This window comes from Pleurodeles waltl, chromosome 5 (assembly GCF_031143425.1).
Source record: "Pleurodeles waltl isolate 20211129_DDA chromosome 5, aPleWal1.hap1.20221129, whole genome shotgun sequence".
Taxonomy (NCBI): Eukaryota; Metazoa; Chordata; class Amphibia; order Caudata; family Salamandridae; genus Pleurodeles; species Pleurodeles waltl.
In genome coordinates, this window is record NC_090444.1 from 1,148,984,526 (window position 1) to 1,148,999,082 (window position 14,557).

Consider the following 14,557-nt stretch of genomic DNA (forward strand, 5'->3'; position numbering starts at 1 on the left):
CATTCATCCGCTAAAAAAAAGCAGCACAATACTCAATAGCCAAAGCAATGATACAGCAGTCGACAAAAATGGAGTTTCCAAAAGACCTTCTGAAGTCTATGGTGCAGCACCAGGTGAATCTAGGCATTAAGATTGACTCCACTGAAGAGAAAATACAAGGCAACGGTGCATCTGTAACTGATAATTGGGCAACACATCCTGAGATTCCTGTCGAGATTGTCACCACACTCAGAGGCAAAGATCGCCCTCTGGCACCTTCCAGCCCCAATGCCTACCATAAAAACATCCCCAGTCCCGCAAATGTATAGGGAATACTCCCCAGTTCAAGTTCAAACAAATTGGATAGTCCACTGCTCTATCAGAACCTCCCGGCTTCCGCAGCATGGTCTGATGCGCCAGATCCTGGACCACGTTCCAAGTCATGCTCAGAGGTTGAGCTTAACAGGAAAAACAAAAATGAGACACCATCCACCTCCGCATCTCTAGAGGCTCCGATGTCTAGGCGGGCCAAGAAAATGCTGAGAAAGCAGCATAAAAAAGTGAAAAAGAGCAGCACAGCAGGAGCTAAGGACTGAGCTCCGCTATACAAAACCTGCACCTCCAAACTGAGCTCTAATTAACATCTATAGAGTGCAGGCATCACTCAGCCCTCTAAGAATCCTCCCCCGGCAGGAACACACACGAGTCTTAGGCCCTCGGGGAAGCTAGCTCTGCTCGTGAGCTCACAAATTAACAAATGCCCAAAATGATGAAAATGGCATCCAGCACTCAGACCTTCCTGGCAATCGATTTAAGTTTGGCACTTCAAGAGGCAAGTCCCACCTTTGAGCCCATACATGAACAAGCGCCTAACAAGTTAAATACGGATGCCAGTAATCAGGTAACCCAGACACACGACCCAAGCGCTGCACTATTTGGGCACCCAATAGAGGCCCCTCTACGTCTGCCTTCACCATCCTTTTCGCCCAACAGGCAGCACTTTGACACTGAAGCACTGGCCACTAGTCGAAACTGATCCGCTGGGCTTGGACCCTCCTATTCCATCTCAAACAGCAGATCAAATCTAGGAGCATCACCTGCATTAAACAAGTTTCCAGTGTTTGAGGCAATGCTCACCCCCAAGATACCGCGTTAAAGGCTCACATTACATTTTGAACAGGAGCAATATTTTACGGTTATTCAAACATATACCATCTTTGGCTCATATTCACTCAAGAGGATCTGGAGTGGGTAAGATTTCAAAACCTTCCAGGGGACATCCACAGTGAATCAACTTTGGTGGGCCTTCGCCACCAGCACCTCCAACTCGCAGTGCTCAAGGAAAGCATCTCAATTAGCAGGATGAGGGAATAGACATCAAATCCCCTTGTCTGGAGAAATACCTGCATGTCCTTGGCCCCACCTCAAGGGGTGGGGGGTAGCGTCAGTCCTGCACCACACAGACAGTAGCAACAACAGTGTCAGAACTTTCCATACATGCCTCAAGGCCCCTATTGCTCTTAGATTAACATGCACCGACAACCAATGGGCCGTGTCCTTTTGGACACACTCAGCAGATCCAGTTGCGGGCCATAGCTCCGGCAGGCATTACTCCTAACATCGATCTCAAGACAGTCAGACTAAAAGGCCAACAGAGAGGAAGGCAGCAGTCAACCACTGAATCATTTCTTGGAATGTGGCAGGCCTCAAAAGCTTTTAGAGGACAAGTCAGCTCCTTCCTTTCTACTTAATAGCGACATACTATGTCTCCAAGAGACATGGGCCATTGAATCTATGTCACTCAACTGGTTTTTCATGTCATGGCCATAAAATGCAACATATTTGGTCGACCGTCGGGTGGCCTTTCCATTTTCATTAAACATGCACGAAAAATAGTGGCCACAGAAATTTCCAGCAACTTAGACACTCTTTTAGCTCTGCTCATCAAGAGATTAAAGTCTAACTCTCAAGCCCCAAATCTGCTGCTAATCAACTGCTACCTGAACCCTGCCCAGAACCAAAACAGGGCTTGAAAAATCTACTAGAGGAGTCCTAATTGATTAGGTGAGCTATTTTTAGAACTTGCTCACCCCTTCTAGGGAGTTGACAAAGAACAGGTATCCTGCTCAGTCAGAAAGTGGAGGGGCAATAAAAGATGCCTTAAATCTTGTTCTTATGTCACATTTGGTCTGTGGTCATAGACAGAGGTCAAAAGTCAGTTTGTCTTAAAATTAACTTTCCTTCTGAATGCAGAGTTCCAGGACTTTGTAAGGTGAACTGTGTGACCTGCTATTTAGAGTGTAAAATAAAAGGATATAGGGTGTCAGGTTTTTCCTAACACACAACACTTAATTTAGTCATTTAACTGTACAAACATTTCAAAATATATTTCAGTAGTTGTGAAAGCCCATTTTTTTGTATTTCTGTGTGATGAAAATATTTTAATAGGATGAAAACAAATCAAAATACTTTACGTGTTGATGCGCAAAGGATAGGTTTTCTGAAACCCAATTTTCACAGATTGTTAACACACTATATAGTTTTATCAGTAAAGCTGCAAGTTAGTGGTAAGGTTTTTAGACATTTCTTTGAAATTTACTGTGTGTAGATGACAATATGCTACCACATCATGGTTTAGTAACCTATTTATTAAACGTGAGTGTTTAAATATAAACTGAGAAACACTCCTGCCCTGATGGCAATGCTGTTAGTAAACTAAAAGCAAGTCATGGGTTATGTGACGCCGATATGTGGGCTAGATTCGTGTGATACTTGCAGCAAACTTTAGCTTACTTAATCAAACAAAAGATTTTTTTGTGCTGTAGAAATGCCGAGCTCACATATTTGAAGGTGCAATAATATGTGAGAATAAAGAAAAAGGCAACTCTGTAAACTATTTGCCTAGGATCACACAATTTGAGACCCGTTTACGGGTCAAAAACATTACAGTTAGGTCGAGTAGATTATTTAGGTTACTCGACCTGCAGGTCTAGTAACATTTTTATGATTTTTCGAGGTCTGTAAAAGAAAGGGGCTTTGGCCTGGCCAGCAAGCACTATTGATCAGCTGTTGTTCACATACAATTCCCATCAAGCTAAAGTAGCTGGGGACTTCAACACCAGGGACCTAAATATGACTTACAATCCCTTTGGCCCATCAGGAGTGACTGCACCTCTACAGGCTCTCCTCCACAAATACAACCTCAGATAATCTCAAACCTTAAATAAAGCATGCTCCCCCCAATGGCACACTAATTCTACTTTTAAGAACATATCTACAATTGATTACATCTTCATCAGCGCAGGGCTGGCACCCATGTTCCAAGACTTTGAAGTTGACGTTTGGGACAATAGTGACCATAGACCCCTGCGGGTAATCCTGCAACTGGCCTCCATAGACCCCCCACTCACTAATTGCACTCTGGGGACCAAAAGGGAAAGAGTGCCCGAGCTTCTCAATAGAATCAAATGTTCCACTAGACGTGGTGACAAACTTCTAGCCTGGGCTGAGAGAAGAAAGGCAGATAAGAAGCCATCCAACTTAACAACAGTACTTGGAGATTTGGAGGGTCTTCTAGCGGACTTACACCAGGTGCTGGGGAACGGTCAATGGCATCCCCCTTACAAATTCTCCTTGATTTCAACACAAGTCTCTTGATGCACTAAGAAACTTGCAACCAGCAAACGCTCACTTCGTAGGGCACTGGCAGCTAGAAGAAGCAGCAGTGTGGTAGACGGCTTATCCATCACCGCACTCAGGGCAGCTTACAAGCTGAAAGTCTGACAGCACAAAAGAGTACATCGATACAGAATGGCTCAGAATTTTTACCTTACTAAAAGACAAGAACCACTCTTGCCCGTGGAGGTACTTAAAATCGCTTGGGCAACTCAAGGCAGCCCAAGGAGAATGATGTGGCGTAAAAGGCCTGGATCAGGCGCGTTGAAATGTTATACACAATAGATTGGTTGGTGGAACATGTCCTTTCTCCCGCTGCACCGGCTCCTGACTCTTGGCTCCAGGAGAGTGCATCTATCTCAGAAGGAGTAGTAAGAGAAGTTATTAAGAAAATGAGGAACCATGGTGCCCCTGGGCCCAACGGGATTCACGCTGCCATGTTTAAAACAGCTAAAAAATTCTGGGTATCTACCCTCACGCCACTTTTCAACCACAAATGGAGATCAATTCTCTTCCCCATTCATAAAAAGGGCGACTGTTCTAACCCAGCTAATTATCAGCTTGTTGTTCTTAATCTTAAAGCCAATTCCTACACATTTTGAAGGAACTAAAACATGGGTAACAGAAAAAAATAATTCTTCCACTTTTTCAATCAGGTTTCAGGCTGGAAAGTTCAACAATGGATAATATCATGGTGCTGGCATTCTTAGCCTCTCATGCAGTTAGGAGAAAGCGTCCCCCCTTGTTCTGCTACTTCACTGACTACAGCACAGTCTATGACAGGCTGGATTGGGGCAGGTTATGGGGGACGTTAACCGCGTGTGAAATTCCACCTTTGGGCGATTATATAATTACATCAGGGTGGATAGGTTTGGGAAAAAACAAGCACCAATACAATTCCCGCCATAGTGTCGACCTACAACGGGCTCAAACAGGGCTGCGTTTTGGCCCCCCTCTGTTTCCATCTTTATACTGCCACCCTGGGAGGAGCAAGCCTAGCTACTCCAAAGCTGGGTGGGGTGCGCCTCCCCATCCTGCAGTATTCAGATGACACTAATCATGGACCACACCAGAGCCAGTTGACAGAGAGCTCTGAATGTACTGCACTGCTACAATCAAGCGAATAACCAGCAGGTGAACCGGAGCAAAACCAAGATCTTTGTTTTTGGCAAGTATCACCACAAAAACACTCACTGGCTGCTGGAAGTCTTACATATTTTGACAGCTCCAGCTAGCTTGCAGTTAGGTTCTCAGAAGAGGCCAAGCCATGAGCCGGCCGTTCACTTAAGGCACCTTAGACTTAAATCCTTCAGTGTCATCAACTCACTGATGCGCCTTAGCAATCACCTACATGGTCCAACTGCTGAGCCCATGCTGATAGAATTAAGAGCAAAATTGATTCCGGCTGTCTATTACAGCCATCTGGCCTTCCCTGGTGCCCTCGATATGCTTCTAATGGATGCCCAGATTAAGGCGTACAAGAAAGTCCTGCTTGCCCTCGGCAAGCCGGAAGAACCAGGCTGAGGCTGGAGCTGGGCCTTGGGAACCCAGACCTTGCATGTCAAGGGGGTCAGACAAGCCCCAGAGTCCACGCTCAAATACCACCCTAAAACAATCTTCAGGGTGGTGGACTCCCCACGGCTAACATGGTTAGCAAAAGCAATCGGCAGTTTGAAGATCAAGGCCAACATGCTGCACGCCCAAGAAAACCCATACTCAGCTTGGAAAAGAGTTGAGAACAGGCAGGTGGCAAGAGCCTCCTTCGAGCGAGACACTGAAAGACTCTATGCCATCCCCCGTGACCAAGGAGTTGGATGCATCTTATTCCCTGGGGAAAGCACAGTGTTATTTTCACCATGCACTTTCAGCCCAGGCCCACAGTACAATCCTTCACATGAGGCTTATCACCATCAATCTCGGAGAAGCTGAGTTAACTGCATGAAGGTTATGTAATTATCGCAAAGAATCTTGGTATCACCTGCTGTGCAGTTGTCCTAAAGTGGCTGAGTCGAGACGCTGTCTGCTTATTTCACGGTTTCATTCTAAAGGTATTAGGCATTGCAGGGAGGCCTCGGATCTGTGCTTTATGGAAAATTCCCTTAGCCCCCTAGCTAGACTAGGGACATTTACGAACATTATCCAACAGTCACTCTCCGAAGCCACCACTGGAAGTCTTTAATCATATCACTCCATTTCAGGAGAGCTGCTAATCAGTCTTGTTAACTTCAAGGGTCGTAGGCTGTGTTCTGCTAGACCATGTGCTTCTTTGACCTGCGGGCAGCCATCTTCTCAACAGCCAGTCTCATTGACTGCGTGGGCAATTCTCTCTTCCTTCACACTTGTGATAGCTTTTCTTCTTTTTTTGAAGGTGCTAGAGCTATTCGAAATTTTAATCTTTATGGTTTTACTAATTAAGTCCTGGTTAAATTAACCGTTCTTTTTATGTGCAACTGTTATGTACAGTTTTTTAGGTGTAATGATTTTAATTAATTGAGCATGAGTTAACAATAAAGCACTAACAGTTTCATGATGACCAATACTGTCGGACTAGCAAGGTACGTTAGTTTCACTTTTCTGCACATCCTTTGCATCATGGTCTTAAGATGACAATGAACTAAAAAAAAAAATAGGAGGTCAAGGAAAATGCATATGTATAGACTTGTACTCAGTTATAGGTCTTACTAACAAGGTGGGTTTCCCTGTAGTTTTCTTCACAAATGTGTGTATCCTCAGTGACAGGTATAAGGTTAGATAGCCAGAAATCTATTGGTCATGAAAGCGTATTCATTATCATCACCAAGTACCATGCTGGCCTCGACTAAATGCTTAAAAGTTGCCTCAGCGGCCTTCAAAACACTAAATGCTTCCAAACCATACCAATCATATAAATAAAGATAATAAATTCCCATGTCAGAGATCGGATCCATCCTGCAGTCCACCAGTGGTTCCTTAGCTTGCAATCGATACCACTGAACTCTAGAATTTTTCTTTTTTACTCATTTTCCCAAGCTGCAACCCATCCCCAATTTCACCTTATTTACAACTTGTCTATGTTAAACTGTATCTAAAGGTTTCCTCACATCAAAGCATTTTACACCCATCCTGCTAGGCGTCCCATCAAAAAATTCAATTGTCTGCATTTTCCATTGTCTCCTATGCTGCTACCGATCCTGAGCCCATGCCACTGGAAATGTTGGGCTAGTCTTTTCTTCATACGTGGCTCCATTAAATTCACCACCACGGACTGCCTGCCTCCCTCCTGCTCCCAGTTTTACAAAGAAAACTCCATCTACCTGCCTCCAGCGCTCTATAACCTTCCTTCCATTTAATATGACAGGGCCAATGTAATTATGCAAATTTGTGACTGCAGATTTTTCTAGATAATTAGGAATTTGCTGCATTTCCACATAATCCATCATCTGCCGCAGAATGTCAAGATTTTAACAAAATGATTTTCAAGTCCAACTTTATCAAAAATTACAAAAACACCTTGACTTGTCTTGCAGCAGAAGGCTCTTCAAAAAGGTCGACTTGTCATGTTTTTGTTGCTTATTGCGGCATTTTGGTGTTAAACTGGTACTAATGAGCTGAAACATTTGCCCAGACAGTGTTAACATGCGTAAAAATGACAAAATGATGAATATCATGAAAGTGCTTCATTATGCTGCATAATTTGCCTTTTGTTGCTGCATAGTTCCTCTGCTGCATAATACCAGTGGCCCCGAATTTGACTAAACAGGGCAATCATCTTGTTTTTTGTTTTTAAGTTTACAAAAAAAAAAAAAAAAACTTGTCACATTTCCTTCTTTCCATATACCGAGCCCTGCGTACTAACAGCATACTCTGCAAGGAAACCGTTCTTGTAGTCAGTAAATCACTCAAGGACAGGTGTTCGGATGGTTCATACAAAGTTAGTCCACCCAGAAGCGAGTTACAACAACAGATACTCTCAAATTCACTTGTGATTATCTATATGTTTGATGAGAGCAGAAACAAACATGGATTAGAAACCTGCCCTATTGAAGAGAACTTCATTTTAAGCACATTAGCACTATGTTCATTCACAAGTTTGGCCAAAACGTCGATACAATGTACACAAACACCCATCACAACCCCGCCCTTAAGTACTGGAAGAATCACTGGAGCAAGGATAAAAACAACAACAAAAAACCACAACGCGCTGATCTCAACCCACGCTAGAACTTTCAACATTTTTATGTTACAAAAACAGCTGGGGAGGCCAGGTTTTATTACATCTCAAATTCCCGACCAGCAGGTGAAAAGAAAAAGTCACTGATCAAGAAAACACTGTGCAACAGGGAGGCTTCCATATAATTAACGTTTAGTTTTCTGTTATTGAGTCAGAAGCCTCTCTTAGGAATCTGCTGGTGTAGCAATATCAATGGCGCCTTGTGGACCTGAAGCAGTGTCAATCCCCTGTTTGTGGCTCTGGACGTTCTGCACACCTCTTCAAAAGTCAGGTTAGGGGGGTCGGAGTTAGAGTCAAGGAGGGACTGCAAAATACGGTGCGTAAGTACATAGATATTTGAATATGCAACTTAGAACAGGGGTTTTGTGTTTGCTTCTGTTGTTAAAGTCAAGGCTGCATTTAACACAGTGTGAGCAGAGCAGAATGTGTCAAACACAACACCATGGTATTGAGGGTATGCTTAGAAGTTGTCACTGTCAGAATGCTCATAAAAATGGCACCCGGAAATTTAGGGAACACATAGGTCTGGAAATGTTGGCCATCATTGGTGTTCAGGATCAATCTCTATGAGGTACACTTTTAGTTTTATCTATTGGATTCTGACTGCAGAGGGTGATGTTACTGTGAAGGAACCCCAGTAAGGATCTTTGCACCAAATGCTGTGAGAGGACTCCTCTCTTTTATGAATATATTCCTAGAGGGACGATTTGGCACAGTTAGTTAGCATACCATCACCCCCTGTAGGTGTAAGACCCAGCAGAGAAGCACTGAGCAAAGCAAGCCAAAGTAACTCCAGGAGACTGGGCAGTAATGGGTGGACTGTGGAACCCAGGACTGATCATAGGGCCAGATGCATCCAGCCTTTGTGCAAGGCCCAATTAGCAGAATCAGACTGTTTGAGACTGCAAAAAGGGCACTATTGTAAATAATAAACCCAAATTGTGATTGGGTAACATTATGAATCACAATTTGGGTTTGTGACTAGATATCAATTCTGCATTTCGAAAGAGCGTGTTTAGGGCGCCCCTTCCAAATAATGAATCACAGTGCATGTATTCATGTTTTGCGACTGAAATCCGGTTGCAAAATATTAATGTCTTACAGACTACTGAAAGGTAGTGGTAAGGCAACCACTTATGAGGTGTTGTCCCACAAGGGACATGTTCTTTTTTGTAAATGTTTTTTTTTTTGTAAGAGTAGCCGGTGGTGCCACGGTCCGTGGCCTACTTTTAATAACAAAAGTTAAACATTTCAATTTCTTTTTTTAAACACATCCCGTTTTTTTTTTTTTAAGAAAAAGGAGCAGCATTAAAAAAAATGGTACTCTGCTGACATCAGCAGGCCATCATTCCTGTGATTGCAGTGATTCATAAAGGGTTGCAATGTGTGACCTACTTCCTTGTAATGCTTTCTGAATTTAACCACCAATTCAATCTTGACTCCATTTTGTGCTTAGCTTAGCTTCAAATGCCGTCACATCGGTAGCGTAGGTATTTTTCCACACACAGCTTGTTTTCTACATTGAACATGTTTTCGCTCTTCTCACCAGAGAAGGGAACATATCGTGGGAGATGAAATGGTGATAAGAGTGTACTAGGGTGAGAATGTTTATAGCAGAGAAGGATATGGCTCTGTCTTGGAAATGCACATTGGGATCTGGCCAATTCTTTTGTGTGTTTTCAACACAGACCAAGTACAGCCAGTGCTTGAAGTTCACAACTTACTCGAAGGAAGGGGGAAGGTAACCTTCCTCTTGGGTTTGCTTAAGGTATAGAAGGTGGGGAAACTTGGCACTGAGGCAGAAGAAACTCATTGTGAAGGTGGACGCACTGCTTATGAGTCTCACTGGGGACTATTTCTCCTGTCTCAGTTGTCGAAGGTTCCACAGCTTGACAATGGCAAGGACAGGGATGATGTTGGATTCGATCCCCATGGTGATGCATTTTTAATTCTTCATTATCTAGCTTTGCTGTGTGCCTGCATAAATATATATATATTCTCTGCATACATATTCACTGTTGATGTATTGCACTTTTTCTGCTTACTATTATTCAAATGCTGTGATTTTAGTATCTGCACATGTTTTACTGTATTCATTTTAAATGCTCATGTTAATATTTTTGTATGCCCTCATTTGAGACCTGGGAAGTGCCTTAATAAATTAATTTCTCAGACTAAGTGCGCTGCATTTTTAGCATTCTTTTACCTTGTTCCCTCTTAGTTTGAAGCAAAGCAGAACACTCACTAATATTCATGCAGTAGATCGAATTGCGTCCCACTATGAATCAGATTTTTGCTACTCAACCTTTTAGTAATAGGTTGGATCACAAAAACAGAATGGATTTAATAAAAGTTGGTGCACAATTTGCATGACTTTTACAAACTCCATTCTTAGTACGTCTGACCCAAAGATAGTTATAGAGTGCACAATAAAGATGTGAAATTAACAGTCCAGCGATCATCAATCACAATAAAATCCATCAACTCAGGACCAGACGCTTTTGGCCTTTTAACTCAACTACTTCAGCATGAGCTTGTCCACTCCATATTTTCACTTTCTTTTTCAATACTTCTCAGCTCCAGTTTATTTCGACTGACTTTCTCTCCAAACTATTGGAGAGGAATTGTGGGCTATATTTAAAAACTGATGCAAAAATGAAGGGCTCAGCATAAAATATAAACACAATTAAGGTACAGGAAAAAAAACAAAGTTCAGAACTGAAAAATGTATGATTGGTGCTAATACAATACAAGCATCAAATTGGAAATGAAAAATAGCATGGGCGATTCTCCTGAGCAATGTATGCGGTTAAGCTAGCATCGAGAAGCACGTTCAAACCACTAAATGTTGCTAAACCGACAAGTAATGGAATAGCACACCTTAATTCTCTATGCCTACAGGTCATAAAGGAAGTCATCGACATGAGAATGGAGAAGGTTTCATTCCATGGCAAAAGATGGGGTGAAGCTTGTATCCAGGATAGTAACAGATGAGCTGTTGTACAAACACTATTGACTGCATACTCCTCTCCTCGCCCGAATGACTATTGAAGGTCACATTGAACAAGTCTGAGTGAGCCACACCTAATCACTAACATATTTGCAGCAACAACAGACCAATTCATGTGTACCCAGTTACTGTTACTCCTCATGCCTTGAAAAATCTCTCAGGCATATTGTAAGGCTGGGCGGTACACATGTTAGCTAAGGCTCCAATAGTGGTAATAAATGAAGATTTTCACCCAGTGTCATTACATTTAAAAAAAAAAAAAAAAAAAAAAAAAAGAAGATGGACGTAGTAGAGTGCGGGGTTTCTATAAATGGATTCCATTGTGAAATGGCAACTGGTGGAGTGATCATATCTATGGGGAAACAAAACTTCAAACTACCCACACACTTTAGATTTGTGATATAAAAGTAGATCCGGAGCATTGGGACAAATCAGACACCCGAACTTGAAAAATCAAATAATCCTTCCTTTGAATACACGACTTCATGTCACAGCCTAGAAAACAGGGTGCACTGCACGATCTACAAATGGTAAACAGAGATTTCTATGACACCATCCAATTAAACCATAACAACTGTGATCATGTACTTGTAAAATGCCAATGGACCATACTTTTAACACGTGTGATTGCAAGTGACAAATTCTAATCAACATTCAACTCGAATTCAAGGCAGAGTGCAGAGAGATAGTTTAAAGTCACAATGGGTTAATACCATGAGGATGTGGTTTGAATGGTTGTGCACAAGTCCCATCCGAGTATGCCTGCACTCTCAGTAAGCAGTCACAAATGCTTATGCGGCAGACTAAGGCCACAATCACTGCCGAGGCAACTGGAAAGATTTTGCGCTATAGGGAAAAGCTGGTCAGAAATTTTTTGAGGTATGTGTGCGCGGCTATGAATGTTAAATTGAAAAAATATCCATCACATATAATTTTAGTAGACCACTAGGAGGGCCTGGAAGGCCACTGGACCTAAAACTATAAAAAGGTTCTTTACCTGTTTCAACCCACATCGCAGGAATTTATGATTCTGAATTAGTACAAACAAAAGGTACTACTGGCTTTCAATTACTGTACCTTGAAGAAAGTATAAACACTCAAGTATGACAAAAAAGGATTACAAAAAATTAAAAAGACATTTGTAAAGTCAATTAATGTCAGCTACCCTTTTTAATTTTTTTTTTTTATGGAGGATGATAAAGAGAAACACAGCTTACCTTCCAGGCTGTCAGAGCAAGAGGTCCCTATGCCGGTATCCCCACTGTCTGAGTTGACACTGTGACGTCGGATATGGTTCCTTCGACTTTTCGATGGGAGGGTTGTCGCTTGCCAAAGCGGGTCAGCGCCAGGCAGCCATAACACTGAATGAAAATCTGGGTCTGGGGAAAAAAAAAAAAAAAAAGAGCATTCAGTCACCATGTGTGCTCAAAGCACTACACTACAATTTGAACTGTGTAGACGCTATAAAATATTAATAGCCTCTAACCATATAGAGGACCACCGACTGAAAAAAACAAGCAGCAATTCATTACGATTATGAATCATATTAATTATAGACCACTACTGTGAAGAAACTAGCACAATTTTACAGAAGTCTACTTTCGAAATCAAATTAACAAGCAAAAAGTCAAACACCAGAAGTTACGCGGACTGTTTCCAAGAGGTGCCCATTGTAAGACTAAGGAAGGAGAGCGGCCTATTTCCAGTCTTCCTTCGATCTAAGCGAGGTATTACTTGCACCACCAACTTCCCTCTTTTTGCACATTAATTTTAATCGAGCCATGAAATGGAAGTGGGGATGCAGCTGATTCGCTGTTAGCGGGTACTCTGAGCTCTCAAGTACGACATCATGTGACAGCAGCATAGCCAGGCCTGCACAACCACTAACCATTTGATGCTTGTAGTCCTGCACTTCTAGCGGGAAACTAAGTACCAGAATGCACAGGAAACATCAGGAAGGAGTGAACTAGCATTGAAACGTGGCCACTTGGGATTTCTGTGGATCACAGCATATTTCCCTTCACATGCTGCGTCTGATGGTGTACAAGTGACAAAGACACACTAAAGGACAGAGACCAGAAATCACCTGCCAGCTCTCCTGACCCCAGGTCAGTTCTGGATAACTATACTGTCCCCACGCCTATGACCTAAACAAGGGAGGAATAGGTGGTAGTGTGTAATCTTCCTAATCTCTGCACTTCAGGGACACTCCCTCAGCGTCTGCAGTCACCCCACACAAAGATATTGTTGAAGCCAACAAATATGCAAAATACGGGTGACTACCGCTCCTCCCATACATCTCATAACTTAACTCTCAACTAGCAGGGGCTCAGTACATGCTGGCAGTCAGACCACAAGGACCCCAAGCGTAAAGCATAGTGAAACCTGCGGAAGTTAACAATAAGTACAGTTGAGGAACTTGAGAACTAAGCATGGGAACCAAGTCTTGAGACTATTACCCTAAAGTGCAAAAAATGTCTCGACTCACTCGATGCTTTGAGGACTGAAGTTGAAAATAGAATACAGATATAACACTAAACCTCCAATTTAAGAAATTTAACTTGAAGGCGAGTTCTTCTATTAAGATGCTAATTTTCAGTATCTGGTCCACGTGTGAGATGGCAACACTTGAAGGTGACTTGCCTCAAAGGGATTTGTGCTCACAACAACTCACTTTGGAGCTTCAAAATGACTTGCTTCAATGAATCCACCTCATACTCCCTTCTAGTAAAAAGAAGTCCTTCATCGGAGTTCAGAAAGGAAAAAGGAACAGAAAGGTGAGGTGTTCTTTCTCCATCGTCCGCTATATAGTCTTAAATTATTATTGTATTAGCCATGGTAAAGAAGGGAGGTTTCAGTTGGGAGCACTCGAAGATCACCCGCATTTTTTTTTTTTTTTTTTTTTTTAACATATTGCTCTGCAGTGTTCGATTTGAAAAAAACAAAGAGAGAAAGAGAGATATCCATGTGCATGGTCATGTCCCCTCACTATTGCTTTCCATGGTCCATTGTGCTGTACTGCCGTCCTGCGTGCCCTGTGTGGTGTATTATGCTGTTGCAACACGTGACGCCTGCCCTCTAAGGTAAGTTTGCTGCACCTACCCATCTCCCTCCTGCCCTCTGTAATCCAAGTCCATGCATCTACCCCATTCCCCCTGCCCTCCGTGATCCAATGTACCATCCTTGCCAACGTTTTGGTAAGCGGGAGATTTTGAAAAAAATAAGTCTAGGGAACTGATTTTCCCCATTGACTTGCATTGAAAAGCAAGAGAGTTTAGGCAGGAGGCAGGTAAAATAAAGCCATTTTGGGCTTAAGAACATCAGGAGTCTCCTGCCTGAATCAGTCCTACTGGCATGTATCATTGTACTACCACTGCCTCTTCTGCCCTCAATGGTCTGATTCACTGCCGCAGCCTCTCTTTCCTGTCTTGCGTGGTTGGTATGTTGACCAGGCCCACCCTTTCCTGTGCCCTCCATGGTCCATTGTGCTGCCACTGACCCTCCCGCCTGCCCAGCGTGGTCAACGTGTCCCCTCTGCACCCTCATCCCTGCCCTCAATTATCCAAGACCGTGCTCCTGATATGCCTCCCCACAGTATTCTCTAACATTCTATATTTATTACAAAAGTGTGACATGCCTGATGTCACCTTGATACATTCAAAACTGTACTACCTAAAGCATTT

At 42.7% G+C, this 14,557-nt stretch overlaps 1 protein-coding gene across 1 annotated transcript in view; it reads right to left on the minus strand.

Annotated features, from left to right (window-relative positions):
- The window catches only part of CEP85L (centrosomal protein 85 like), a 415,641-nt gene that overhangs the window by 322,666 nt on the left and 78,418 nt on the right, over nucleotides 1-14,557 (minus strand). Inside the window, exon 2 of the mRNA XM_069235375.1 lies at nucleotides 12,092-12,253. Within this exon, the coding sequence (XP_069091476.1) occupies nucleotides 12,092-12,253 (162 nt within the window). The remainder of the gene's footprint in view (nucleotides 1-12,091; nucleotides 12,254-14,557) is intronic.